This window comes from Daucus carota, chromosome 3 (genome assembly GCF_001625215.2).
Source record: "Daucus carota subsp. sativus chromosome 3, DH1 v3.0, whole genome shotgun sequence".
Lineage (NCBI taxonomy): Eukaryota > Viridiplantae > Streptophyta > Magnoliopsida > Apiales > Apiaceae > Daucus > Daucus carota.
The window spans coordinates 41600047-41627564 of NC_030383.2; the positions used below are offsets into that span (position 1 = coordinate 41600047).

General features: G+C 34.6%; 3 protein-coding genes across 3 annotated transcripts; 1 reads left to right on the forward strand and 2 right to left on the reverse strand.

Moving 5' to 3' along the window:
- Nucleotides 1-242: 242 nt before the first annotated feature.
- Nucleotides 243-10121, reverse strand: LOC135151542 (heat shock factor protein HSF8-like). Its single transcript, XM_064090058.1, is given in 10 exon segments — nt 243-495; nt 581-761; nt 764-793; nt 796-1095; nt 1098-1155; nt 1478-1486; nt 9446-9491; nt 9493-9556; nt 9559-9627; nt 10073-10121. Coding segments are annotated over 10 exon segments (1059 nt in total).
- Nucleotides 10122-12166: 2045 nt separating this feature from the next.
- LOC108192307 (uncharacterized) lies at nt 12167-14899 on the forward strand. Its single transcript, XM_017373145.2, has 7 exons — nt 12167-12344; nt 12430-12519; nt 12770-12924; nt 13391-13511; nt 14148-14267; nt 14348-14418; nt 14494-14899. Exons 1-7 carry the CDS (start codon nt 12237-12239, stop codon nt 14738-14740), a joined length of 912 nt encoding a protein of 303 aa, XP_017228634.1. The 5' UTR covers nt 12167-12236; the 3' UTR covers nt 14741-14899.
- A 23-nt stretch (nt 14900-14922) lies between these two features.
- Nucleotides 14923-26427, reverse strand: LOC108192477 (uncharacterized). Its single transcript, XM_017373144.2, has 7 exons — nt 25900-26427; nt 20594-20668; nt 19988-20504; nt 17959-18344; nt 17026-17252; nt 16783-16924; nt 14923-15381 (listed from the first exon to the last, which is right to left on the reverse strand). Exons 1-7 carry the CDS (start codon nt 26299-26301, stop codon nt 15253-15255), a joined length of 1878 nt encoding a protein of 625 aa, XP_017228633.1. The 5' UTR covers nt 26302-26427; the 3' UTR covers nt 14923-15252.
- Nucleotides 26428-27518: the final 1091 nt, after the last annotated feature.

The window sequence follows — 27518 nt, forward strand, 5'->3', positions numbered from 1 at the left end:
TCTTGCATCTGAAGCTTTGATTCCCCATTTTCCGAGGGTTGTGATGCAGCTGGTGGAGTGAGTTGATTGATCTGTGTGGCATTTGTAGCTAATGGACTCGATAGGGAAAAACTGCCCCCTGAAGGATCAGTTAATTTTAGTATCTCATCAATCAAAGAGCTGTCCCACATGACATCCGAATCAGAATTGAAAACTATCAATATCTAGGAACATGTTCTCATCCATAGTTGATGAGGTTGGATTCAGAATATGCTGTTATCAACATTGGCTTCTCGAGCCACTTGTAAGCGAGGCTCATGCATAAGCATGTTTTTCAGAGAAAGATTGACGGCCGGCAACTCCTGCGAACCAACTAGGGGGGTTATATCCGGAAATGGAGTCATTTTCACTGCATCAGAAGTGACACCTACCGGTAAAGACTGATCTCTTCCGAAGGGCCAACAGCTGTAACACCTCTTCACTAATGGCAAATCTGATATCCCTGAAGTCGTGTCCCTCCAGACGTACAAAGGGAGCACTTCCATGATCTAATGCCTTGCATGACGATGTTACATCACCAAAATGAATACTTTGGTATTACCTGTCAAGGTTCCACTGAGGAGATGCATCCAACATCATACGACTGAACATCGCAGTTGAACCATCATTCATAAAAGGCTGGTATTTGACAATCTGCCCATCAGCAGGAGTGACTGGATGATCATCTGGAACAACATCTGGTTTAAGTCTCCTTTTTTTCTTGCCTTCAGTTATGAGCTGCTGCTCTCATTTTGTTGCTGTACAAACTGTGCCAAAATCCAGGGCTATTCACAGCCTTTGACAGGAATGACATCATTTGTTGTTGCCTTTGTTCCCTTCCATGAAGGCGTTGTACCATTGTTTGTAGATGTTTATCAGTTGTCTGCTGCTGCTGCCTCAACCTGACAAGCTCCTGCATAAGCACATTCTTGTCCCTCTTCCGCCTCTCAACCTCTTCCTCAAGGCCAAATTTACCAACTTCAACACACGCCCCAACTGTTGAGCTCTGTCCATGTGGCTGCTGAGGCTGTTTATTTTGCGCATGAGCCGGTTTACGACGTACAATGCTTTTAAGAAATGCCTTTGGCCTCTTAAGAAACCCTCATTTGCGAACTCCCATCGGTCAGGATCAACTTCCTGAACCCCTGGTTATTCACATACCGCAACATAAGTTAGATATGATATGTGTAAATAATCGAATTTAAGAAATGTTCAATATAATCTAGTTACACTATATATTGACAAGTATTTTCTTATGTTCTATCTGGTATTAAGTGAAAGCAATTAAGCTGCACAATGAAGTAAACGTGATAAAACTTCACAGATGTCCCCAGATTCTAAATAAGGGCTCGTTCAAAAGATGCAAGCATACTGAAAGAGAGGACAAAACAATGGAGTTAATAGTGGATTTAATTTCTTTACTGCACAACATATGATAAGCTCCTATAACTAGACATACATCAAATCCCTGAGCTTCCATGTTTTGACTAGTACTCGCACCAAATTTGTTGTATATGGCTGTGTTTGGGACCAGGGATCAATAGTGTTACCATGTGGAGTAGGAGCAAACGAACTGGAAATTGCGAGAGAAACAGTTATGCAGAACACATACTCATAATTTATATTTTATATTTATAAAATTATATTCAAAGATATATAAACCAAATTGGCTCCTGATGGAAAAATCAAAATGAAGCACATCCCAGCAATGGTAAGCAAATTTTGATCTTCATTTAGTGCTTTTACTGCAGTTTTCTTACGATTACAATATCCAAAACAGTTAAACAAACAACTTCATAAAAGAAGAGATGGTAATAGCAAAAAAAGTGTTACATGGAAAAAAAAAAAAAAAGTCAAGCAATTACAGAATAGAAACTTAATTTGACAATTCACCCACTATTTAATCACGTTAATCCAGAACAAATCTTCATTGCAGCTTCAACCGAACTTTTGGATTTTTAAAGATTAACATTCCTGATTCCCCTATAAGTATGGCCACAATGTAATATACATCATTCTATCCCGCCTTGTTCTTCCAAACATCATTTTTCCTTGTTAAAATATGTGTGTTTATTGGATATTCATCCTGCTTTTAAAGGATAACACAATCAAGATCGCATTCACGTTCCCTAGTTCCCTCTGCCCTTTTAAATTGCCTCTCTCAGCTTTCATATCCTTCAAATTGTATCTGATTAAACCCAGGTATTATGACATTCCCTCATTTCCATCTCGGAGCATTATCATTTCCCATTTATAAAATTTTTTTAAGAAAAATCCCACTATTCACTCATTATTCATATGATCATATAGATGATCTAGCCATGATGGAATTTTTATTCTGTTTACTGAATCACATGAAATTGAACCCAATCCATATTTGGAATAGAATGTATGAAATACGTATTAACTATGAACGGGGAATAAATAAATTTTCTACTCAAGTTGGAATCTGAGAAAGATACAAATGGAAATAAATATAGAACATTCCTGGAAACAGAATTCTGCTACTTGGGCTTATAAGTTATGGAATTTTGTATGAATTCAATTTCGTTGCTACCATTATTATGATATGAAATCGATTACATATTCCAATCTGCTTGGATACCAAAAAATGAATGGATTCGGCTTTGATATTTTCAATAAGATAAAACATAGAACTCAGAAATAATAGAATATAGAGTCAATTTTTAGTACTCAAAACACATTTTAGTTCCAGTGTTCAAAGAAAAGGATTCAGGTGTTCAAAGAAAAGGATTCACATAGAAGAGAGGTGTTTTACCTATAGAATTTTTAGTTACGCTAGGATTGTGACATATATAAGAGGGGTTGTACAGATATGGCAGATTAGATATCTCTATCTATATATAAGTCTTCCCTATCTATTTTTATTCCATGAAAATTCAATTGGAAACAAAAAATTTCCTGAGAATTCCCTATGCATATATAAAAACATATATAAATAAGATAACCAATTTGATATCTGTGCAACAATTTATGTTCAGGGGTTTACTATACCCATTATATTGTCATTATCAAATGGGATTGGAAAAAAAAAATTACTGAATAAACATTGATTAGTTATGTATCATTTTTGAGTTTCTTGTGTCATTAGGAAAAATTGGATTTCAAACCCAAGACTCATTCTGAATTTGCAGCCACGAGTAAATAGTTATTGGTTCCAATTTGCCATCAACTTGTTTTATTGACTAAAATCTATTTTTATTTATACTATTCAATATAGAGCGAGGGGAAGTTACATATATAAAAGCCTATATAATAAGATAACCAATTTGTATTTGTGCAACAATTTATGTTCTGGGTTTACCTATACCCATATATATTGTCATTTCAAAATGGAGACACTTGAAATAAAAAATACAGAGAAAAGTTCTATGGAGACCACTTTATTTGGGACCATGGAGACCACTTATGTTCTGCAAGTAAAAATTTGCATAAAAATATTACAAAACTCATAATTTTGCAAATCAAAATAATGCAGGATACATTATTGTGTGAAGAAATCACCAATTCATTAAATTATTGATGAACATCTTGTTTAATCTGGATGCTCGGACTCGCCTGTTTACCTGCCATACCCGTGTCGACACGACACGACCCGGGTACGGACACGGAATCCGGATCGATTCGTAATGTGCAAAGCCGACTCGCCAACTCTGACGAGAACTTCGGTGACATCTGAGTTCCGCGGTTTCATCCATAATCAAGCGTTTTAGTTTGTAAGGAGGATAGAGCACGGAAAAAGAGGAGAGACGGAGCTTATATGTTCTTTCTGTGAGTAAAATGCAAATGAAGAAGAAAGAGAAGGCAGGTTGGAGAGAAGAGATGAGAGATGCTCAGACGCGGATCTTGATAAAGTGATTTATTAAATATTGTACCGTATTTCTTTTAACTGTGTCATCCAAGGGTGTTACTTTGGACGGCCAGCCGCTGTAAACATACATTTTCAACTAAAACATTTATTATTAGCTGGAAATATGGATCTTGATTGATAACATTAATATCATTCAAACATAATATATTATTTGATATGTATTTTACAATTGTATTTTAATTGCATTTTTTTTTTTAAATTCACAAATTTTTTTAAAATTAAAATATACATATATATTTAAAAAGTCAAATATTAAAATGGAGTGTCCATATCCCCGAGTCGGATCCTTATTAAACGAATCCCCGTGTCTATAAATTTTGACTTTGAAGAACCCGATCTTCGCTCCGTGTCTGTGTCGGATCCTTCCAAAAGAGTCCGAGATCCTAGTGTTTAATAAGTAGAATGTGTATGTTCTACAAATTGAACAAATGTTCTGCAAAACTAAACATATTCCGCAGACTAAACATATTCCGCAGGTATAAATATTTTTAAATTCTACATGCAAAACCTACATGATATTCAAGATTTTAAATGATATAATGATCTTTGTACAACATGATTTGCATAATTATGAGTTTTCAATATTTTATACATATTTTACTTGCAAGACATAAATGGTCTCCACGGTCTCCAAAAAAGTGATCTCCATAGAACTTTACTCAAAAAATACTGAATAAACATTGATTAGTTATGAATCATTTTTGAGTTTCTTGTGTCATTAGGAAAAATTTGGATATTCAAATCCAAGACTCATTCACCAAATTTGCAGCCAGGAGTATAGTTAATGTTTCCAATTTGCCATCAACTTGTTTTTATGACTAAAAAATCTACATTTATTTTACTATTCAATAAAAGCGAGGGGAAGTTTTTGTTGTTGTGTTTGTGTGTTTTGAATGCTATATAATCAATCGAGAAGTGGATATAATCAAATCAAAAGGTAGAAAGGGCCCTTCTTCTCGGAAAAGAATAAATAAAAAAGGCTTCAAGATACAAGTAAAAAGAGGTTCAATAATCCACCCTTAAGCAGGAAAATTCCTATATACTTTTTATATTGTTTTGGTCATTTGGCTGAGTGGTTAGGCAGGGAACTGCAAATCCTTTTTCCCCAGTTCAAATCCAGATGTCGCCTGATCAATAAAAGACTCGAAATTCTTATTCTATTCTGTTGATATATAACTCACCCTTTTTCCCTCCCGGCAGCAGAGAAACAAATCGTACATTCGGTTTGGGGGTTTCTAAATATTGTGGTAAATCTTTGCATCTAGGATCAAAAAGATTTAAATGGTAGAAGGGCTATCACAACTTCCAGATTCCCCTCTATTCTACTACTAATGTAGTGTATACTGGTTGTGTCTTGAATTCCATTGGAAGACAGATACAAAATCTAATTAAATTTGCGTCAGTTTAGTTGCGTAAAGCCGAAGAGCCCCAGTTTAGTAGTGTAAGACCGGAAGAGCCCTTGATACTTAATATACTTAATAATAAGATTACTTACTATATATTCTTCAAGGTTATTACGGCGCCAAGTCGAGCCTCGGTGCTCGGATACCTTGGAATTGACTAGTCGACAAGTCGCCCGACTAGTGTAAAAAGTCCACAAGTCCTTCTTATACATATTTTTACTAGATTTAATATATAAAATATAGTTAAACGCCCATCAGTTTATAGTTTGAATAAAAGTAAAAGATAATAAGCAACAGTGGATGCTACGACATAGCAGATTGTTAGTTCACATATAAATTGCCAGAAAGTACTGATAGGAAAGAAATATAATTTGAAGTTGAATATAAAATATTAGGTATATACTTATATGTTGAAAATGATATAAGATTACATAGCCTGAGCCAAAAAGTAGTGACAGGAAGGAAATAATATGTGAAGTTGAAATGATACAACGATTAAGAAGACACTATTGTTGAAAATAAGTCGCCAGACTAAATAAGTCGTTGCTTGACTTTTTTATAAAACGACTTGACGACTAGTCATCGACTTGATACAATGATATCTATACATTACTCACGAGAATTTTGAGTGTTCACCGTTCATATTAGACTGAATGGAAAGTAGAATTAACTTATATAGAGATAACAACGGGAAAAAAGAACAGGCTTTATTCCTATATATGTTCTATTCGTAACATTCCCTTCAATCATTTAGAAATTTAGTAGAAGTTATTGAGATTAGTTCATCAACAGCGTTTCGGTCAGAGTCCCTTTTTGACTCTACGCCGTTGATTCGCCTATTATAATGAGCAATATTGGAATAATTCCTTCTTAGAGATAGGGGACATAATTCACAGATATAGTACGTCTCGCTTAGGCTGACAAAGTCTATAACCACATAGTGACATACCAAGTACATAGAAATTTCAATGGGAAGTTAAACTGGATCTGCAAAGTATGAATTTAAATAGTTAGAAATAAAGAACGAGAGTTGACAAAAGTCATACAATGCTGAACCATAGTTTTTTACTAACAATATGCAGCCTGACACTTACATGACTTCTAAATCCAAATTACAGCTACTTAAAAGTTATAACCTTATCAAAGTTACTTCTACTATAAGCGATTATTTATGTGAAAGTTATCTATTGGTATTTCACTTTTACAATTTCACCAGGGCATCCGTTTCTTCTTAAAGTAAAATAACAACATCAATTCCAATTTCCAAGTTCTTCACAAAATATCCTTATGGCCCATTAGGGCTGGCTAGAAAAATCATATATACAAATTAGGAACTATAGAGAAAATAGAACAATATTATTACTATTCTTGACATATCAAACTATAGCCTTAGGTCAAGCACAATAGATAGCTTCTCACCAGTCTTGTTAAAGGTGCGACTAATTGCCCTAAGCGCAAGGTGTGCGAGTCAAAATGTGCTATTTGAGTGATTTTGGAGTTGACAAAAGAGCATGCGCTTAATGGCTAAAAATGCTAAAAAAGAATAAAAGGTGTGATTAATTCCTAAAAAGCAAACCCGTTGTTAAAAGGCAGAATAACCTTTACAGAGAAGGAAAGAAAAAAAGACCCGTCTTCATTCTGCACACAAACATCTCAAATGCAATTCACAGAACCTCTTTAAAAACTTCAATCGATCAAGTGATAAAGGGAAGAGCGAGGAATTTGTCGAGGAGATTAAGCTAAATAACTTCGAAACTTTGAAATTGTTAAACATCATAGATTGATGCTTGATTTGATATTTCAATAATGTTAGATATGCTTATTATTTTTTGAAGTTAAAACTATTACAATACTATTTTATTTGTTAATTTGTGTTTAAAGTTTTTCTGGCAAAAAAGTGTATCTGTGCTTCCTAATCGTGCTTTAAAATTAGGTCTTGCGCTTTTTAAGAATGTGCCCTTGAACAAAACTGCTTCTAACTGTATCACTTTCGTGTGTCATTTTATTACACTCTTATACTTTGGGTGACTTTTTAAATTTTTTCTGAGGTTTATTTTTATTATTTAGATTGTATATATCTTTTTTTATTTCTTTTATGATCTCTTGATTATAATATTTAGTAAATTATTTCTAAATATTAAACAATTCAATCTTGATGTCCTCTTGATAAAAATTTTAAAAATGACAATTTTTGAATCCATTTGGGACTCAAAACACTGACATTTTCTAAGAATCCCCCTCCTGACAACAGTAAGTTCTATTCTTAGTGGGACAACAAATAGGGTTCTTGGGTTGGGTTGGGTTGGGTTGGGTTGGGTGGGGTGGGGTGGGGTGGGGGGGTGGTTTTCAAGGTGGGATCCAAATTCTCATACCCAACCAATAGTCAATGGGAGCCCGTCCCCAGCAATCGCATGTTGGGGAGCTGCTAAACAGCCTATAGCTCGTTGGATGAGATGATGGACGATCCAGATTAGAGTTTAATCCGCACCGTCTAGCGCTTTTTAACCGCTCGGACATGTAAATTTATTACGCGTCCAGTGCTTTTTTAGCGTAGAAGCACGGACATCATTTATGATCGCTTTTATAACCCTAGTTCATTCTCCCCTTCATTTCTCAAAAATAGCAGGGAGAGAGTTTGGGTGTTGCATTGTGAAGTGGATCTTTCAAATGAAGAAGCTTGTATTGTAGTATTACCACTACAATCAACTAGTAAGAGTAGATAGAATTACCACAAATACAAGCTTCTTCTTTCTTTTAAAGATCTCAATTCTCAATGCAACACCCAAGCTCCTTTCTCTTGCTATTTTTTGATGTATGATGAGTGGAAATGAACTTGGGTTTTAAAAGCGATCATAAATTGATATTGTGTTTCTAGCGCTTTTTAAGCGTTGTCTGCGGTTAAAAGCGCTGGACATGAGACGTCCGACGCTTAAAAAGCGGTGGACGGTGTGGATTAAACTTCAATCTTGACCGTCCATCAGCTCATCCAATGGCTGCAATTTGAAGCTGTTTAGCGGCTCTCCAGCATGATTGCTGGGACCGGCTCCCTATTCAAACAAGGGTCAGGAGCCAATTTAGGCAAAAATGGTATGATTTAGAGCATCCCTGAAGGATTAATAATTTTGGAAATATCATACAAAACGTCACTCTTCCAGAGTCTTAGCTATTCCCCTTTATTCATTCCTCATTTATAGGTAATGACCAACCATTCCTCATTTTGTTTTTTAATAAATAAATGTCACTTCCACCGCTTTTTCACACTCTTTTACACTTTTTTACATAATTTCCTAACTAATAGATTTTGAATTTAATACACATGATAATAATGGGAATACAAATAGGATAGTTGTTGGACTTGTCATTCAATTAGTATCCTAACTTACAAGAATTGAATTGTTTATTATATATTTAGGCAACCCACTGAATCATCTTGGAGATGCTCTTACTCATCTTTCATGCATATATGTCTTTATTTACATGCAAGTAATATTAACTAGTGACTTATATAATAACTAGATTGTAAATGTGATTTTTTTGTAATGAACATGTGAATAGTTACTATATATGCCCATATTCCCTCCTATTTCCAAAGTACAAACCAACTATACCACATTAGACCATCTCAACCAAACTCTGAAAGTGTACTTTCACACCAAATTTGTGGTGTAAAATTTATGCCAATTTAGTGTAAAGTTAGAGATGCTCTTTGGAAGTCTAAGATTAGTTATTCACGCTCCTACCTTAAAATCTGAAATTTAAGAATGAGAGTAAAAGTACTACTCAGACAACAGACAGTGAAATTATGATAGTGTACTACCTCTTTATTCCTAATTCAAAACCAAAAAAAAAAAAAAAAATTGGAATCAGTTCTTCCAATGTTTATTTTAGACACGACACTAGCATCAATATATACGCCTGCAGCCAAGGCAAGGCAAGAGACAACCGAGCAAAAGAACCAAACATCAAAAGAAACAAGTTGAATATCATTGCAATGACTTGTCAAAATCGATTTTCGGGACCCTAATCTGTAAAATCAATTTTCGGGGCCCTAATCCGTATATACTCCACATATTTGATTATTTACAAAACAATAATCTACTTAGAAAAAGAGAGAGAGAAGGGGGTGGCATACATAAGTATTTTGTCGAACGAAGCTGTTAAAATTATTGTGTTTGAAGATTTGGGAAGAGCTGTCTGGAGAACTCAGGTGGGTCCCAGACGACGAAGCTATTGTTAGTGGGACCCAGGACACAATAGCGTCAGTAGAAGGATCATCGACCATATCGTATGTTTTGGCAAGAAACGGGGCGGACCCTGCGTGTTCAGCAATGGAGATGGCACCGATACCGATTCGGCCGCGTCACTGGCGCCCATATCGCCGGAATTGAAGGGCGGGTATGATTGGTCAAGTCTGGGAATTTAGGAGTGTCGGTCGGCGAGTCCGGATTGTGTTTTCGCTAAATATCATCACTTCAGTTATGGCTCACCCTTTTCTTTTCCTTTGTGACACAACAAAATAATAACAAATAATAAAATTTTCTTTTTTTTCAAAAAAAACATATAATAAAATTTAAAAAATAACAAATACAAATACTTCTTATTCGACATTTCTCCGGATAGCAGTTTTTAGCAGAAAGTTGTTTTTAGAGAGGGTTCATTATCAACTAGGTCACTTTTTACACTACAAATCAAGTGGATCACTCGGAAATTTTTAGTCTCTTTTGAATCATTAAAGCCATAAAAAAAATCAAATAGATACCTCTATTATCTTTTCGAGAAGTAATTTTATTTTTCATTGAGTTCCACATATTTTTCTTGGTTGTTAGTATAATCAAATGAAAGGTTATGAATTCTAGTATTTTGATAATATTTCATAGTTTAAGAATTTATTTACTATTTTTTTTAATGTTTACCTATTATCATAGATACTAGAATTCATACCTTTTCATTTGATTATATTAACAGCCAAAAAAAATATGTGGAACTCAGTGAAAAATAAAGTTTACTTCTCGAAATGATAATATAGGTATCTATTTATTCTTTTATGATAATGATTCAAATAAAACTAAAAATTTCCGAGTGACCCATTTGATATTTTCTAGTGTAAAACGTGACCTAGTTGATGATTAACCATTTTTAGAAGAAAAAAAAAACGGTTCTTCCCATACTTTTCAAAAAAAAACTGCTTTTTGCAGAAAACTGCCACAGATTTCACTATTAAACCTCCCCAAAGACGTTATATCTTTATATTAGAACTCAATATGAGCAAATATCAAAAAAAATCCTAAACAATTATATAATTTCTACAATTAACACTTTTTTTACCAACACATAATCTATCGGCACAACAATTTTTAACAACACTCTCAAACAATACCTAAGTCAAAATAACCACCACGGGCGGAGGACATTGAAGTTGTAATCAAATTTTAGAAAAGAAAATTTGCTAACACAAAGAAATTGCTATAATAGTCGGTTGTCATAATTTTTTCGTGTTTCCTCTTATTGTTTGTCGGAAGCTCTCTCGTTTAATCTTTAAAGTTGAATACATTACTCCCTTTATTCTCAAAGAGACAGGAAAAAAAATGATGCAACACTCTAGTCTTATATATTATGGACATTTTAATTTAGTTTATAAGTATAAATACTATTACTAATTGCACAAACAAATAACATATGATCTTTTGAGGTCCCTTTTTGGGCTTGTAGATCACCCAAATTGTTGTAGTTGGGCAAGTGTATTTCGACTTATCTTCAGATTCGGAGTTCGGAATTTGACCCGATTTTCAAGAAAACTCAATATTTGACCCGGGTTCTCACAATGACGTCTTAAATTTTTGACAAACGAAGAACTAGAATATGGGGCTCCGATGATAGTGTAGTGTATTTAAAGATTATCTAATCGAACAGTCCGCAAAACCGTCAACTTATGATACAACATGACAAACACAAACACAAAAATACAATTTTGATTTTATGTTAACTTTGTGATTTTCTCTTCGTACACGACACGACTACACGGAGGGGAGGGACAGAGGTAGTTCTAATGTTTACAGAGGGAGAGGAAGGGAGAAAGTCCTAACGTTTATGTAACAATACCTTGATCTATGAAAATGCATTCCTTTCGTTTAGCAAAATAATAATAATATTTTCTATTTTTTCAGAAAAAATATAAAAGATCTTTCCATGTAATATAACTTATAATTGCACGAATATATATTATTTAACACACATCTTTCAGATAATAATATTTATGTAATGGCTTTTAAATACACATTTTTAAGTGTATTTTTTTGTAAGGACATCTTTAAGTATATTGATCACATAATTAAATTAATTATTATTTGAGTTTTCTTTGCATAAATTAAGATATAAATTTGATAGTTTTATTTAGAAAAAAAAGTTATATTTTCGTTTATCATACAACTAGTTATAAAAATTTGGAAGAGATGACGGAATATAAATATGTATATTCACGTTTATAACACATGATTTTATTAATAATTAATTATTGGATATATGTTTTATTATATTATATATAATCTATTATATATATCGACTTATATTTTTCTTGTTTCCTTTTTCAGGATTCTTAGAAGAAGACCGGTTTTCTTTTCGGACATTAAGGTTTTATTGTCTAAATTTCCCTGGTCATCTTCCGACGGTTAGATAATAAACTTTCTTGAATGAAAGAATTATCACGGGGAATTGCCAATTTTTTTTGTGAGATTTATTCTCATTATCAAAAAAAAAAAAAAGAAGAAAGAAAACGCAAAGGAAATTATTAAATTAAACATTTACTTGATAATTATTATTTCGAATAATTTACAAAAAGCAATATACTCCAGAATTTGGCAATTTCACAAAATTTCACTTGACAGGAGGGAAGACTTCGGCGGGAAAGCAGAGAGAGAGAGAGAGAGATGATGTCATCGGAAGTAGATGCAGAATCGGCTGACCTAGAGTGCGAGCTTGATAACGTACAGGGCATGGTCGATGCCCTTTCTTCTGTCCGTTGGAAACGCCATCAGGTACGCTATTCCATTCTTTAATTTCTATTTACTCCAGATTCGAACTCTCGACCTCTCGTCTACTTATCTCTACTCATTTATATAGGATGCAGTTATTGAATTATCTGAACATGGCATTGTTCTGGTAGTGGAAGAATCTTCATGTGTTCAAGCCAAAGTGTATCTTCAAAAAGAGGTTCTTTTCCTTGACATACACTACATGATTGTTAATTATACAATGACAACTGTTCGAGAACAGTCGAATGTTAGTAGCATATTATTGGCGGAAAAATAGTGTAAAAAACGTAGAATGAGTCATTTTCTTATGCATTCCCATAAAAAATGTACTAGAAAAAAAAAATCGATGTTGCAACAATTGTATGTGAGGACTGGACCCTTGTATAAATACAATGTTTAATTTCTATCCTGTTTCTTTCTTCTGGTAGCTTTTTGTTAGATATGAGTATAGTGCTCAAGCTCGTGTGCGGTTCGGTGTTAGCTTGGGACTCTTTGTGGATTCTCTCAACACTTTCTCGCGTCCTGCTCATTCCTCCACTATTGAGATTCGATATCCTGGCCCTGATATGCAGCTTCTTCTCAGGTTTGTGTTTTTCTTCCTTATTTCGAGTCTGTGAATTTGGTGAATTGGTACAATGTGATTACTGAATAGGTATATGGTGCGTGACCTTAAAACCAATTATGTATGTTGTAGCTGATTTAGTTGGGTGCTTGTATTTAATGCTAATGAATTCGGGGCCTTCTTTGAATGTTTTTATATAGTTCTGACACAAGTGCCACTAATTTATATCCAGATTAATTTGCTGTTTAGTTTATCCGGTATCAAAGTTAATTATTTGAGATATATAAAAGCTCATTGCTACTTAGTAATTTTTTTTTTAATAAAAATAAAGCTTTGGCCACACACATTCAAGAACTATTTCTTTTGGCATCTGCAAAAGTGAAATTTTGCTTTCTCGATTACTAATGCAACTACCGTTAGTAATTTTTGGCATTGAAATCATATTCTATAATTATCTTGAGCGTTTCTTTTCGCTTCATTTGGTTAGGTCTGTTGATTCATTAGATGCTTGTATCTATGCGGAGATCAGGACAAGAATCCCTGAAACGATTTCATGGGACTACAACTTTGAGCCTGCAGGAAGCACTCCTCTGAGTTTCACTGTTAAGGTGTGTCTTTCTTCTTTAATCACTACCTAATATAAATTAGATTTCCCTGAGATATATACAAGAAAGATCATCAGCTTTGGACATTGTTTAGTGTTGTAGGTTGAAATCATTAGAAGTGGTTCATTTAATTGAGACTTATTATAAACAATGATGTTGTTCATTAGCTTTTAGTGGCTACTCTACTCTGCCTCGGTATTTGTTATATTCACATAATCAATATGTTTTACTTCTTTTCTTGACAAAATCATGCATGCCATTGTGAAAATCCTGCTTTACATCTTTGCTTAATCACACACTGAAATTTATCATTTTATTGGAATGTTAAGCAGATATTGTAAGTCGAGGCTTAATTAGTTACTCGGTTATTTTACCAGAGTTTGTCTCTATAGTCAGTTGGTGTTCTATAATTGTATGGGCTGTCAAGGTAGGTTTGGCCTTTTAAAAGAACCCTGTATGATGATAGAATCCCCTTTTGGTGTTTGTTCAGATAGTTAATTACTCACTAATGACATTCTCATATTATAGGAACTTAGCTTTTCTGTTGTGATCAGTTAAGAATCACTAGAATTTGGCGTTAACATATGTTTATTGAAAGGTGCAAATATTTTTTTGAAGTTAATGTCACTTAATTTGCAGTCAGCAGCTTTAAAGGAAGCTATTGATGATCTGGAATGGCCAGGCTCAAGCATCCAAGTGAGCCTCCAACCAGCTCCGCCAGTTGTTACATTCAGGGGTGAAGGCCATGGAGACTTGCAGGTTGAAAGAAGGAAAAGAAATCTATGCAGCTGGGTATTTTTTTACCTATTTAGCACTTTTAACGCATTGTTTTCTTGCAGATTGATTTCATGTATTATGCAAATACTGATCTGTTGACTGCATTCCATTGTGATCGCGAGGAGTCTCACCGGTAACAGTTTTGAGTCACTTCACTAGAAGCACTAGTTCCGAAGTCATGTCTCTAAGTGTTTCCATGGTGTGGTAGGTACAAGTACAAGTTCCTTCGTGCAACAACTTCCAACATTCCAAGCAGTGTTATCAAAGAAAATCGAGGAAGCAAGTTGACCATTGGACGGGGTGGAATGTTAAAGGTTCAGCACCTGGTTTCAGTTGCAAAACAATCCAACTCACATTCCCACGCTGACTCGGCTGGCTATCTGCAACCAAGCCGTATTGCTTATATTGAGTTCTTTGTCAAACCAGAGGTTGATGATGATAATGCTAATGATTAAAATAAATTCTGAAGACGATTTGATGCTTGTTGATCTTACAAATAGACAGAACCAATAGATTTTCATATCCATATAAGGAAACATGAAGCTAGAATATATTTCCTGATTAGTGTTAAGAACATTTCATTTCAGACAATTAGTATACATTTGTTATTATAATTTAAGGTAAAAGTGAGACAATGTTCTCAGAAACCCTCTATTATATAAGATTTTGGTATTGAATTAAACACTGTCTTGTTCTAGTCTACAATATGTTACCATAGATTGTAAGGTCCTGATTGATACTAATGAGAACAAAAAAGAACACCAGTCCTTAACTAAATGATAAGGAACTGATGGATAAATCAAAAATTGTTTACAATGATGTAAACCATAACTTAGAAACAAAGCTTTGATTCGGAGCAGACTAGTTTAACCACATCTCATTTGCAGTTATATAAGGCACATGTTGTCAATCAGAACTCCCACACTATGGCCTCTTTGTCTTTCTATATATCGTTTGGCTGCGAAGACTATCCTTCAGTGTGTTGCTTGCATCCCTTTGGCCCATAATGATTTGATCCCCGCTTGACAATCTTCTTGCAAAGATAACAGTAATGGTTTCTGCATGCCCAGCAGAAGATATGATTATTGTTTCCCACCTGCAAATTTCATAAGAGGGAAATGTGAAAAATCAGCAATTAGAAAGTCTCTTAAGATGGCGAGTAAACAAGGACTAGTGCATCTGCATCAACTAAAACCGAAACAGGTAAGAAGTAATTCAACATAATTCAGTTAAAGATTCAACTAAACATATTTTCACTTTACCAATTTGCCAAAGTTGTGTCCAAGTTTGCACGACTGAAACGAAAGTAGTGGTGCAGGGGTGCTATCTACTAAACTATTCAAGTTGCTATCAAGAAGTTCTGTTTGGTGCAATGGACAAGTCTCTACTCGCCCTTTGCCATCCTTAGAAATTACCTTTTCATAAAGCAAAAAGAAAAAGGCTGTGTAGGGTGTGTGTACATGGTACCACACCCTACTGATTTAAGAGCCTTGTGCGCTGGGTACGACAGCTGATTATAATTCATTGTAATTTCCATTCTCCATTCCACAATTTCTTTTACACACATGGTTTATATGGAATTCTTGACTTGATACATCCCTTTACTCGTTCCATTCACAGAATTAAGCTATAAAGATCATGCAATTTACACATAAATGTTCATGCATATCATCACTCTCACTCCTTTCAAATCTTTCATCCTTTCACCAATGTTCCATCACATTTTCCTTCTATTCTCACCAACGTTTTATTACACCCAAACAGACAATCTATTCAGTCCTATATGGGATGTCTCTATATCTTTCCGACTACATAACCTCATAAATCTATATCATCTTCCTATAATTTGTCATCCACTCTCTTTATATTTGTCATTACCTTTTACCTTCAATTCCATTTACAGCCTTTAATCCTAACAAGTGACAATCCAGTGTACTACCAAACTAGCTTATGTATAGTATTGTCTTGATTTTAAACATTTATTGGTGGCTTCCATGCACCATATGCACAATAGTACAGGAAGACCCCAAGACGATTCAGATGTAATTTCTGCATGAAGCACCTATAAAACCACTGAAATCAGGAGGAACAGATTATGGCAACACTCTTTGTGCTCATCACCACGCCACACTTACAGATAGACAAATTGAATTAGTTCTATGTTTTGCTTAAATACACAACAAGAGTCAGTTTATCTTCACGTATTTATTACATAGCGCAGAGATACTAGTGGTTCCTCAGCATGTGCAAATTTGTATATTGATGGTTTAATTTTATCATGAATTTCTACTATGACCATAGTGATTTATAAATTGAATAACAATATTGCAGACAGTCGTCAATTTAGACTGTGGAATGAGTTGCTTATAAAAACATCATGCTATACTCTTCAATTAATCCATCAGTTATGGCAGCAGAGAAATTATGATTCGAAGTTTCTTTGAAGCTTTATCAAACCAAGACCGAACCAAATACTAGTAAGATTATACATACTTACCTTTGCATTCACTTGACCGCAAAGAGGACATGGATGACCCTGAGCACCAAAAAGGCCAGCTAAAATCTGACCTTCTGCCATTCGTGCATTTGCCCGTTCCCAGGTCTGAATCATTTCCTGCGGGAAAAGTTCGCATTCCCCCCTTCAAAAGTAACAAAATGCTTAGTTTTTCAGACAGTCTGAGTATTACTTAAAAGAAAAATGGACTGAATGGTCTCAAACTAGCCAGAGAAAGTAAAATACTTAAAGTGGTCGTATCCGTCGATCTTCTGGTTGCAGCGGTAGCAGAAATAATTCCCACAGTTATTGCACACCATCTTGTTGCAACCTTCGGTTCGTGAGATTGCCATCTTACAAGATGGACATTGCTTGGCATCACGGAGAATTTCTTTGACACTAAGAATCTCATTTATCATTTCTTTCTCACGACGCTTTCGTTCACCCCCCAGCTGAGTTGAATTTTGTCTCTCCTAAAGAAATAGAGAAGTAAAAATAATTAAGGAACTATATGTAACTTAACACTATTTTTCTCATGAAAAAAACATCTGAAAAGGAATTGTACGAGCTAGTGGGCTGCGATGTACATAATCTTAATGAAGATATCAAGACCGTTTTTACTTCACATGGTTGTAAAAGGCACATGATTGTATACACTCTCTTACAATTTATCAGATTCAGCTGATAAACACCGAGACAAAAATTTAGTAATTCTGTGCTGTTTAGCTACAAATTATCAAGAACTTTTGGAACTCATGCGAGAAAGGATAAAGTTCAAGGTCCACAAACTAAATACAACTGTAGGAAGATAGTACCTTAAAAAGCCAAGATAATGATATAATTTTTACTATACTGGCTTGTTCGGAACATGGACTTCATTTGAAATTTTGGAGTTGGTACATATCATGTTAAGAAATATATTAATATATTTGATTTATAATTGATTCAAATATAAGTATACATTTGAGAATTCAAAATGACAACTTAATTCATTTATTGTTGTCCATATTTTATTATTTTTGGTTAAAACAATTATTACTTAGCAGAAAACAAAACACCAAACAAATATCCATATCTTGCTCAAGTGAAAATAACAATCCATCGTCGAGAGAGGCACCAGATATACCATAGTATTATACTTTAAGTTTCAAAAAGAAAAACTCAAACCATAAATTCTACCTGCAAAACGAGGAGCTTCATTTCAGGGGACATGCAAGAAGTTCCAACGTGGCGCTTTTCACTGCAAAGAGAACAAAAACTATAAAAGCACTTTGAGCATTGTGCATCATTATCTTCATCGGCAAAGCAGGTTGTTTCGCATCTGGGGCAATACACCACATCAGACATTGATGCAAGTGTTTTCTGCATGATGAGTGTCTCCCAACGTTGAAATTCTTTATCACCAAGCAATCGTTTCAATAAACCAGATGGAAGCACGCCCTCACATTTTTCTTCAGGGCACAAAACCTTGGTCTTTGTACCTTCCTTTGCAGTAATGCTAACATATGTTTCCATACATCTCCAGCAGAAGAAATGATGGCATGACAATCTGATAAAATCTACACCTGTTTAACATTAAAGTACTAAATTACTTTATAATTATATATAATACATACATACATATGTATAGATATATAGGTTTGCACTCCAGAAAAGACACCTTTAAAAAAGAACAACAAAGAACCCTATCATACTACTACATTTTTCATAGAAAATGATTTGTTAAGATATATCGGTGTTTCTGTCTAGCTTTATTTCTTGTAAAAGTAGTAAGCTCCTAAAGTAAATACGCATCTATAAGTAGTAAGACAAGAAACATCTTCAGCAATTAGCTTACAGTCAAAGTACTACAAGTTTCAGAATATACTAGATTAATGTAAGTACATATTTTAGATGGACTATAATCAATTAGATTGAGAATTTATATTAGAGCAAACATTACTCTGGTTAGTTGGTCTGACTTCACTCCATTCTGTAACATCAAGTTAGGAACATACTGATTGTTTGGATACCAAGAGAGCAACATTGCTTCAAAAAAATGAAATCCACTAAATATTCAAAGCTATGTTACTCGGACTCTTCATTTTACCTTCGAGTACCCCTGTCGGCCACTTAATACTCGGACTTGGACACTTATTTTAGGACCAAAACATGCATACTTTTCAAAATGTTGCCAAGTCCGATACTTGGACATGTATTCATGTTGGACACTTGTAGCTGAGTCCGAATAACATAGATTCAAAGGATAGAGTTATGGACAATATTTACAGCATTAATGATGTAAATTAGGATCACATTGAATAGGTTGAATACCAACGTCAAGATTGAGATCAGTAGTTCGAAATTTTGAACATGTCAGCAAATATTTAAAAAAAGTGATGTTTAGAATAATTGACAGAGAACAACTCTGTTCACTTTCACTTTAGAAATGAATACGTTTGGCGTTTTAGGATGTCAAAAATATGATGATATAGTTTTGTCATCAGCATAACATTTTCAAAGTAGGTCAATTTTGGCATGCATTTCTTTCTCTCTCGTACCAGCCATTAGTTTAATAACCCCTTTTTTTAGCAGTGAAATTCGGTATTTCTTTACATCAATGGATAAGATCTGATGTATCCAACAAGGATCGTCATATATGAAGTGGTATACACATCCGCGGAGCACTTTGTGTGCTGAAGGCTTAAATTGTAAATTTGTAAACAAAGAGAGAAACTTCAAAACAAGATACTATTATAACTGTGTGTGGCAGCTTTGATGTTCATTGCCACAAGTGAAAGGCTTCTACATCATTGTTAAATTTGCATGTAGTGGTATTATTGATGAATATATATGTGTGTGAGGCTACGCAGGATTACTGCATATTCATGGAAAAGAATATGTAAGGGACGATGACAGAGATACAGCGACACCAGATTTTACTATTAAGAAGAGATAAAAAAATATAGATCTAAATCCAAAACTGGGTTCGGGTTAAATCCAATCAAGTCGGACTGGATCGGGGACCCATTGATTCGATAAAAATTGTCCATTCCTACAGGAAAATTCATGCTGAGAGCGAAACAGCATAGCTTTAAAAGTACCCCGAAAATTATTTTGGATTTAGTTATTCCTCAAAATTTGAACAAAAAAAAAATATCAGAACAGTTGGCCATGTCCAGAAAATATACATATAAAGGTATCACAAAATGATTTCGAGAAAAAATACCTGGATATTCACTGTAACATATGTGACATTCATGGAAGTTCTTGACAAAATTCACATGGCACTGCTCATCATTGTAACTCTTTAATGAAGGTATATCAACATCTGGTGAGACACTTGCTGAAATTGCTCGCTTGTCTCCAATGTGTATTATGTCATAAGGACCAAGTATTACCTCTTCATCAAAACCAAGATAAGGAAGAGAAGAGCTTTGTAACCATTCTACCCATTGGTATATAATCTCTTGTCCTGGTTGCTCATTCCAAATTGAATCCAGCATGCAGCAAAGACTAGAAATTTTAGAAGAATCCAGCCACTGAACTGACATTGTATAATATGGAGGGAGATGACTTGGATATGATCTAGGAAATAAACATGTCAACACAATTGGTGGAAGATACTGAACTTTAAAAGAGTATGAAAATTCAGGTGTATCATCAGATGTGATCTGAACATGACTAGAAGAATTTAACTGGGTGGAGATGGTAATATCCTTTAGGGACTCAATATGAACATATATCTGCAATAAAAGCATCCAAAAGAGTATTAGACATATACAGGACCTATTAATCTTAACTGAAATATAGGAATCTGTGTTCTGTACAAGACCTGAAAACACCGTAACCCGCGCTGCTGGTCAGAAATGACTAAATTCTCACCGTAAATCGATTCCATAGCAATTAACTGCAGAAGTACAAAACCAAATACAAGATAAGCAGGGGTCACCAACTAAATGTCCATAAAGCCTTTTCAGAACTTTTTATGACAATTAGAAGGGAAAAAACAATTTTATGAGGCCAACTTAAAAGGGAAATTTAACAGGATAGCCAGATAGAAGGCTGTATATTTAAAGTTCAGTTTAAACGTAAAAGGTCATAGTTGTGATGGTGAATACTTCTAAATCACAATCAGCCAATTCCATACTGCTAAACTTCCAAATAAAGATAAGTTGTTATTTCTAGTATCATATCCTACAAGTTAATTGCATGAAACTTTGGTAATATAATAATCTGGGTGACACATAGCCGAAAGATATACATACATCAGAAGAGCAACTTCAAGGAGGAAGACAAGGAGTTACTCTCAATCAAATTAATGGTTAGCCATTACCATTCAGCAAATAGGATAATAAGTACTAAATTCTAAGTTCTTCAACATTGTAACCTTCTTCTATTGAGGTTCTCTATACTCAACTCTGATACACAAGACTTCACTAAATTGCTCCAGTTAAAATAGGGTTTTCTATCAAGTTTCCCACCCATCTCGCCAAAAAGTCTCAAGTAGCTCACCGGTCTCCACGGTGCCTCAATTAAACGACTAAACCACTATTAAATATCCCGTTATTATCTTGTTTACAACATTTTAACGGAAGTGTTGACGTGGTAGTAGTGCATACGAGAGGAGTGACATGGCAGGCTTGACTCTAACGGCGAGCTTGACCACGTCCTTGTATATATATATACATATACACAAATAAGTTTGGGTTAGGGTTCATCAGCATATCTACAACGAATCTCCATGTCTGTAACATATCTATCTAATTCCTTCTACACATAACATCAGCATCGACCAAAACCCTAAACCCCTATGTCAACCATGTGGAACTCGTCATTTGTTATGCTAACCATGTCGAACCATAACGTGATCGTTTGTGATTGTGACTTAAATGCTCAAGTTCGAACCTCTCGGACTACCAAGAACCCCAGGGAGACGTTTCCGGAGTTGTCACAAAAACAAGGTTAATTTTTTATGTTATTCTCCCTTTATATATCTAATTGTTGGTAATTACGCTAAGTTCGTTGTAATTAATTTAATTTTTCAATTAGTTAATTGTTGTTTTATAAGGATGGAATAAGGTTCTAATTTTTTCATGTGGATGGATGGAGAGGTGTGTGAAAGAGCAAGAAGTGTAATATGTGAGCTCAACCAAAGGACTGTGATGCTTGAGGACAAGATTTCAAAGCTAGAGGTTATGTAAACAGAAGAAGACACGGATGCTAAAAAATCAAAAGCAAGCACATAATTTTTTTCTCATGTAGTGTGTTATTGTGTATGCTACCAGATATTGTCTAAATATCTCAGCAAGTTCCTCATCCCCTACTTCATCATCTCCTTCATCCCCTCCCTCACATTCCCTTTCATTCTCCCCAACATAACCCCCCTCAAGCTCCTCATCAACCAAAGAACTATCTACATACACTTCAATCTTACCATATTGACCACACAAACCCACCATTTCTCTGATAGACCTGGCCCACCATCATACAGGAGCCTTACACCATTACTAAAATCATGTCCATTCGTTTTGAAATACACTAAACTCTCCTTTTGCACTTAACATCAGCATCGACCAAAACCCTAAACCCCTATGTCAACCATGTCAAACTCGTCGTTTGTTATGCCAACCATGTCGAACCATAACGTGGTTGTTTGTGATTGTGACTTGAACGCTCGAGTTTGAACCTCCTAAACTACCAAGAACCTAGGGAGATGTTTCCGGAGTTGTCACAAAAAAACAAGATTAATTTTTTTATGTTATTCTCCATTTATATATCTTATTGGTAATTTAGCTAATTTTGTTGTAATTAATTTATTTTTATTTAATTATTAATTGTTGTTTTTTTTTAGGGTGAAAAAAATTGTAATTTTTCCGTGTCAATGGGTGGAAAAGTGTGTGAAAGAGCAAGAAGTGTAATATGCAAGCTCAGACTATGATGCTTGATGACAAGATTTCAAAGCTAGAGGGGAAGTTATGTAAACAGAAAAAGACACGAATGCTAAAAAAGCAAAAGCAAGCTCAGAATTCTTTATTATGTAGTGTGTTATTGTGTATGCTAGCAGTTATTGTGATGTTAGCAGTTATTGCCTTAATATCTGAGCAAGGTCCTCATCCCCTCCCTCACATCCCCTTTCATTCTCTCCAGCATAACCCCTTTAAAGCTCCTCATCAATCAAAGAACTATCTACATACACTTCAACCTTAAAATATTGACCACACAAACCCACCATGTCTCTAATAGACCCATCATCATATAAGGGCCTTACACCGTTACTGAAATCGTGTCCATTCGTTTTGAAATATACTAAACTCTCGGGATTAAAACCACACTGCCTAGCCCAGTCTTCCAGGTCTCTAAAGCTCATTGTATTAGTATTAGTATTGGGTATGACATCACATTTTCCCCCAATATAGAAACACAGTGGTTGGGGAGGAAATTGACCATGGTGATTGACTTCAATATTCATCAAAGTTGACATACTGTTCATCAAAAGTAAGAAACCCTAGTTCAAATAGAAAATGGCCTAATAAAACCCAAGTTCATATTGAAAAAGCCAATCGTTAATCAACACTTATAAATCCTAACCCATTAATCATTATACAATGTACAACTCATTTCAACACGTAATACACAACCCATTCAAATACAAGCAAAAAAAGTACAAAAATTATTTATTGTTCATAAAACCCCAATACTAACCTTGTTTGGTCGAAGTGGAGAGATAAACAGAGCTGCGACTCTGCTTAGTAAATCTCAACCGCACTAAGATGATGCCTTTTAGAACCCACAGTCGCAACAACTTAATCGTTATTGGTTTCCCCCAGGTCTAAGAGCCTCAACGATCCAAAGTTTGCATGTGTTTGTACTTGAAGTGTAACAACTGTATATATATTTACAGGTTCATGTTTTAATTTTCATTACTTTAATCTTTTAATTTTTAGTACTTTATGTTTAATTTGTTTTTGTTTAGTGCTGTATTCAGTACCACTTGTTTGTGTTTAGAACTGTGTTTAATTGAGTCGTCGTGGAGACCGGCGAGCTACTTGAGATTTTTTGGCGAGATGGGTGGACAACTTGATATAAAACCCAATTAAAATACTTCAATAGAAGAATAATTACAAATGAATAGATGCAGTCAAAATAAATAGAAGCTTGAGACCCCTAATATTCAACAAACTCGACAGGCCCATTTTTGTGAGTGCACTCATGACCTCAACTTATTCTCTACATTTTATTTGCAGAGTTGAAGATGATAATTTAGGACTAGACATTTATAAATAAAATTTATTATAATTGAATTGATGTGGTCAGAATGGACAGCAGAGGCAACCTTGGAGGCACTATGTATCTCAACAGAGTTGATACAGTCAGGCACTTGTGATGAGTCCACTCATGAACTTCACCTCTGACATAATATTGCAGACCTACAGATAATGATTTAGATGAACTAGACTACTATATAATATTATTGCGGAGATTAAAGAACAAACACTCATTATATAAGCTGACCAACAATTAGGTGGAACATATATACTGACCAAAAGCTCAACATTCCGTCTTGACAAACATTGTTCACCCAATGTGAGTTATGTGACTCCGTACATTGCCAACTTTATCCAAAGAAAACGTAACACAATCCTTCAACTCGAAGCCTCTACTTTGAAATCTATTGTTGTGACTGTCCCAATTTGTAATTGCTATCCTAACCACATGAGAGTACCAATTAACATATACTACCTCTCGTCTTGATACGCTCCTGCTATTTACCAACAATGAGAGTCCAACAATGTCCTGAAGAGATATCTAGACTAAAATTTAAGCTATTTGGAACAAATAAGTGCTCCAATAATATCCTAGGACATCCAACATATGTCTTATTTTCAAGACACCACCACTATACCTTTCCTCAATCACTTTTATCAATTAAAAATTCACTTCCCTCTATTCCAACACATCTCTCTCCTCTCATCTTTTCCCTTCCCTCCGATAGTATTTCAAATATATTACTAGTTTAATAATAATACACAATTATAAGACATATTGCTCGAGTCCATACACCAAAATAATGTCCAAAATCACCATGACAATATTTTTTTATTATATTTACGGGTTAAATGACAGTTAGGTCACTCAACTGGCCTATAACTTTCACTTGGGTCATCGCACTCAAAAAGCTGTCACCCAAGTCACTTAACTAGTAAAAGTGTGCAAGTGAATCATCGAACACGATAAAAATTTCACAGCCGTTAAATCCCGTTGACTATAGACGGTGCTCCGTTAAATTTTTACAGAACTGAAAATCCGGCCGAATAACCATTCCTTCCGGCGAAAAGCTCAAGAAATCCGGCGAATATCGATTTCCTTCGTTTCTTAACCAAAATTTACGATTCATACACCAAAATAAAGCTTATAACATCTACAAACTCATAACCATATCAAGACATACTAACAATCAATGAATAAAGCATAAAATTGACATTAAAAACTAAGAAAAACTAAGAACTCGACTTATCCATTTAGCAACACAACAAATACAAAAATTCATATAAATAGACTCGATTAAGCATGGAAAAACTATTGGTAGCATCAAGAACATCCAAAACAACCCAGAAATGAAGAACCCAATTCGTATATATTTTTTTTTTTAAAAAACGAAATAAAGCAATGATCAACTTATACAATAGTGTTGGTATCAATAGAAAGAGCTCGAAACAAGCTTCAATTTGATATATAGAACATCAAAAACGGTGATATGTAGCTCCTGGAATCGTAAGATGATGATCAAGAACAAATTTCTCGAATTTTCAAATTTTCATCCATTATTTGACTCCGCTGCTGAGTCAAATTTTCATCCATTATTTAACGTTAGTAACGGTCAATGACCTATCTGAAAATTTTAAAGACAGTGGTGAGTTGACTGACAGTTTTTTGAGTTGGATGACCCAACTGAAAATTACTAGCTAGTTGAGTGACCTAACTGCCATTTAACCCTTATATTTACAAAGCACTTACAAGGATATTGTTGGACTTGCTCTTATGCTTTATTATTGTTCATTTTAGCAAAACAATACTACAAATCACATGAATATGTCACAAACATATACAACACACACACATGACAGACACAAACATTACCTCATCTTGTTGCAACTGATCATTAACACTCCAAATCTCCCGAGACAACTCAACCTCTGTGCTCCCCAACAACAACTCTTCAAGCCTAGTCACAATCTCATCCTCACCGCCACTCCGCTTCTCGGAACCAAATTCATCACTATCATCAACCATCTTCACACCCAAACCACCCTCAAACTCTTTCACAGCTTGTTGGTCACAAGCAGCACAATCCTCCTCCACCTTTTGTTCTTGACAAGAACCCACCTCAGGACACGATTTGGCGACAGAATCAGGCTTGTTTCGAGGTACACACTTGGATTTTGGGCGATCAGAGTGCGATTTCTTGGTGGGTTTGGAATGAAAAGTCGATGATGAGGAGGATTGGTTCTTGTGAGGTTGTGTTCGTGTAGACATATTCATGGCCGCCGCAGTAATGAATGAAGTAATTGATGATCAAACAACACACAGACACCGGGAAGAGATGTAACTAAACCATACAATCCGCTGATGTATGTGTCTAAGGATCCTATTGATTGTCATACAAATATGATTTTCATGGTAAACTAAATATAAATACTAGTAAGGGGTCGTTTGGTTCGAGGAGTGGTATCGGGTTGGAATGAGGAATCGGGTTAAGCTGGTATGAGTTTAAGGTATCATATCTTATATCATATGTTTGGTTGAGTGCTGGAATCAATATATACAATTTTTATAAAAAATAAGTTAATAATATATATTAATTAAAAATATTTTTTAAAATTATTAGTGTCATATATTTTTGCATCATTGATTTAATTTTGTATCAAACATTAATATTTCATTACTTAAAAAGAGACAAAAAAATAAAAAAAATAAATGTATCTCATACCTCCATTTCATACCCACCTCCCCACTTGGGTATCAAAAACTCATACCTTGGGGGTTTAAGGTATGGGTTTCAGATTTTGTTTTTCTCAACCAAACAACAGGTATGGGTTTGGAATGGACAAACCCCATGCCTGATTCCAGAAACCCACGAACCAAACGACCCCTAAGTAATACTAATAGTATTCAACTGGGAGAATTGTCAAGTCAAATGCTTTATGGTTTTCGAGTACAATTAGTCTTTGTTTTCTTTGAACCAAAAATTACGGTTACCCGTGGCGAAAAAAAAATAAAAGAATTACGGTTATCCTATTCTTTTAAATAAATAAAATTATCAAGGAACTTATACAGAGCTCGTTTGACCGCCCCTGTTTCCCGGCTTCTTTTTTTAACTAGTCGGCTTCCGGTTTTTTCTATCGTTTGTGTAAAAAATCAAAAATACTTGTAAGAAGTTGAAAATTCTACTTTTGTTTCAAAACTTCAACATTTTTTAAACATTTTAATCATTTATAAATCTTCATTCACTTCTCACTTCTAGTTCATTTTTTTATTTTAAATAAATATTCATTTTTTTAAAATTTACCCAAACGGTTCCATAATTCCTTGCCCGATAATTTGACCTTACTTTTCAATAAGGTTGGAGGTTGAAGAACTTTTTTAGTCATGTATGTCAAAGTGTTTTCGAAAATCATATAACTAAATAAATAATAAAATAGAGCACGATTGGATAACCTAGTGGTTGAGGGTTTATCCTCTATTAGTCCTGGTTTCGA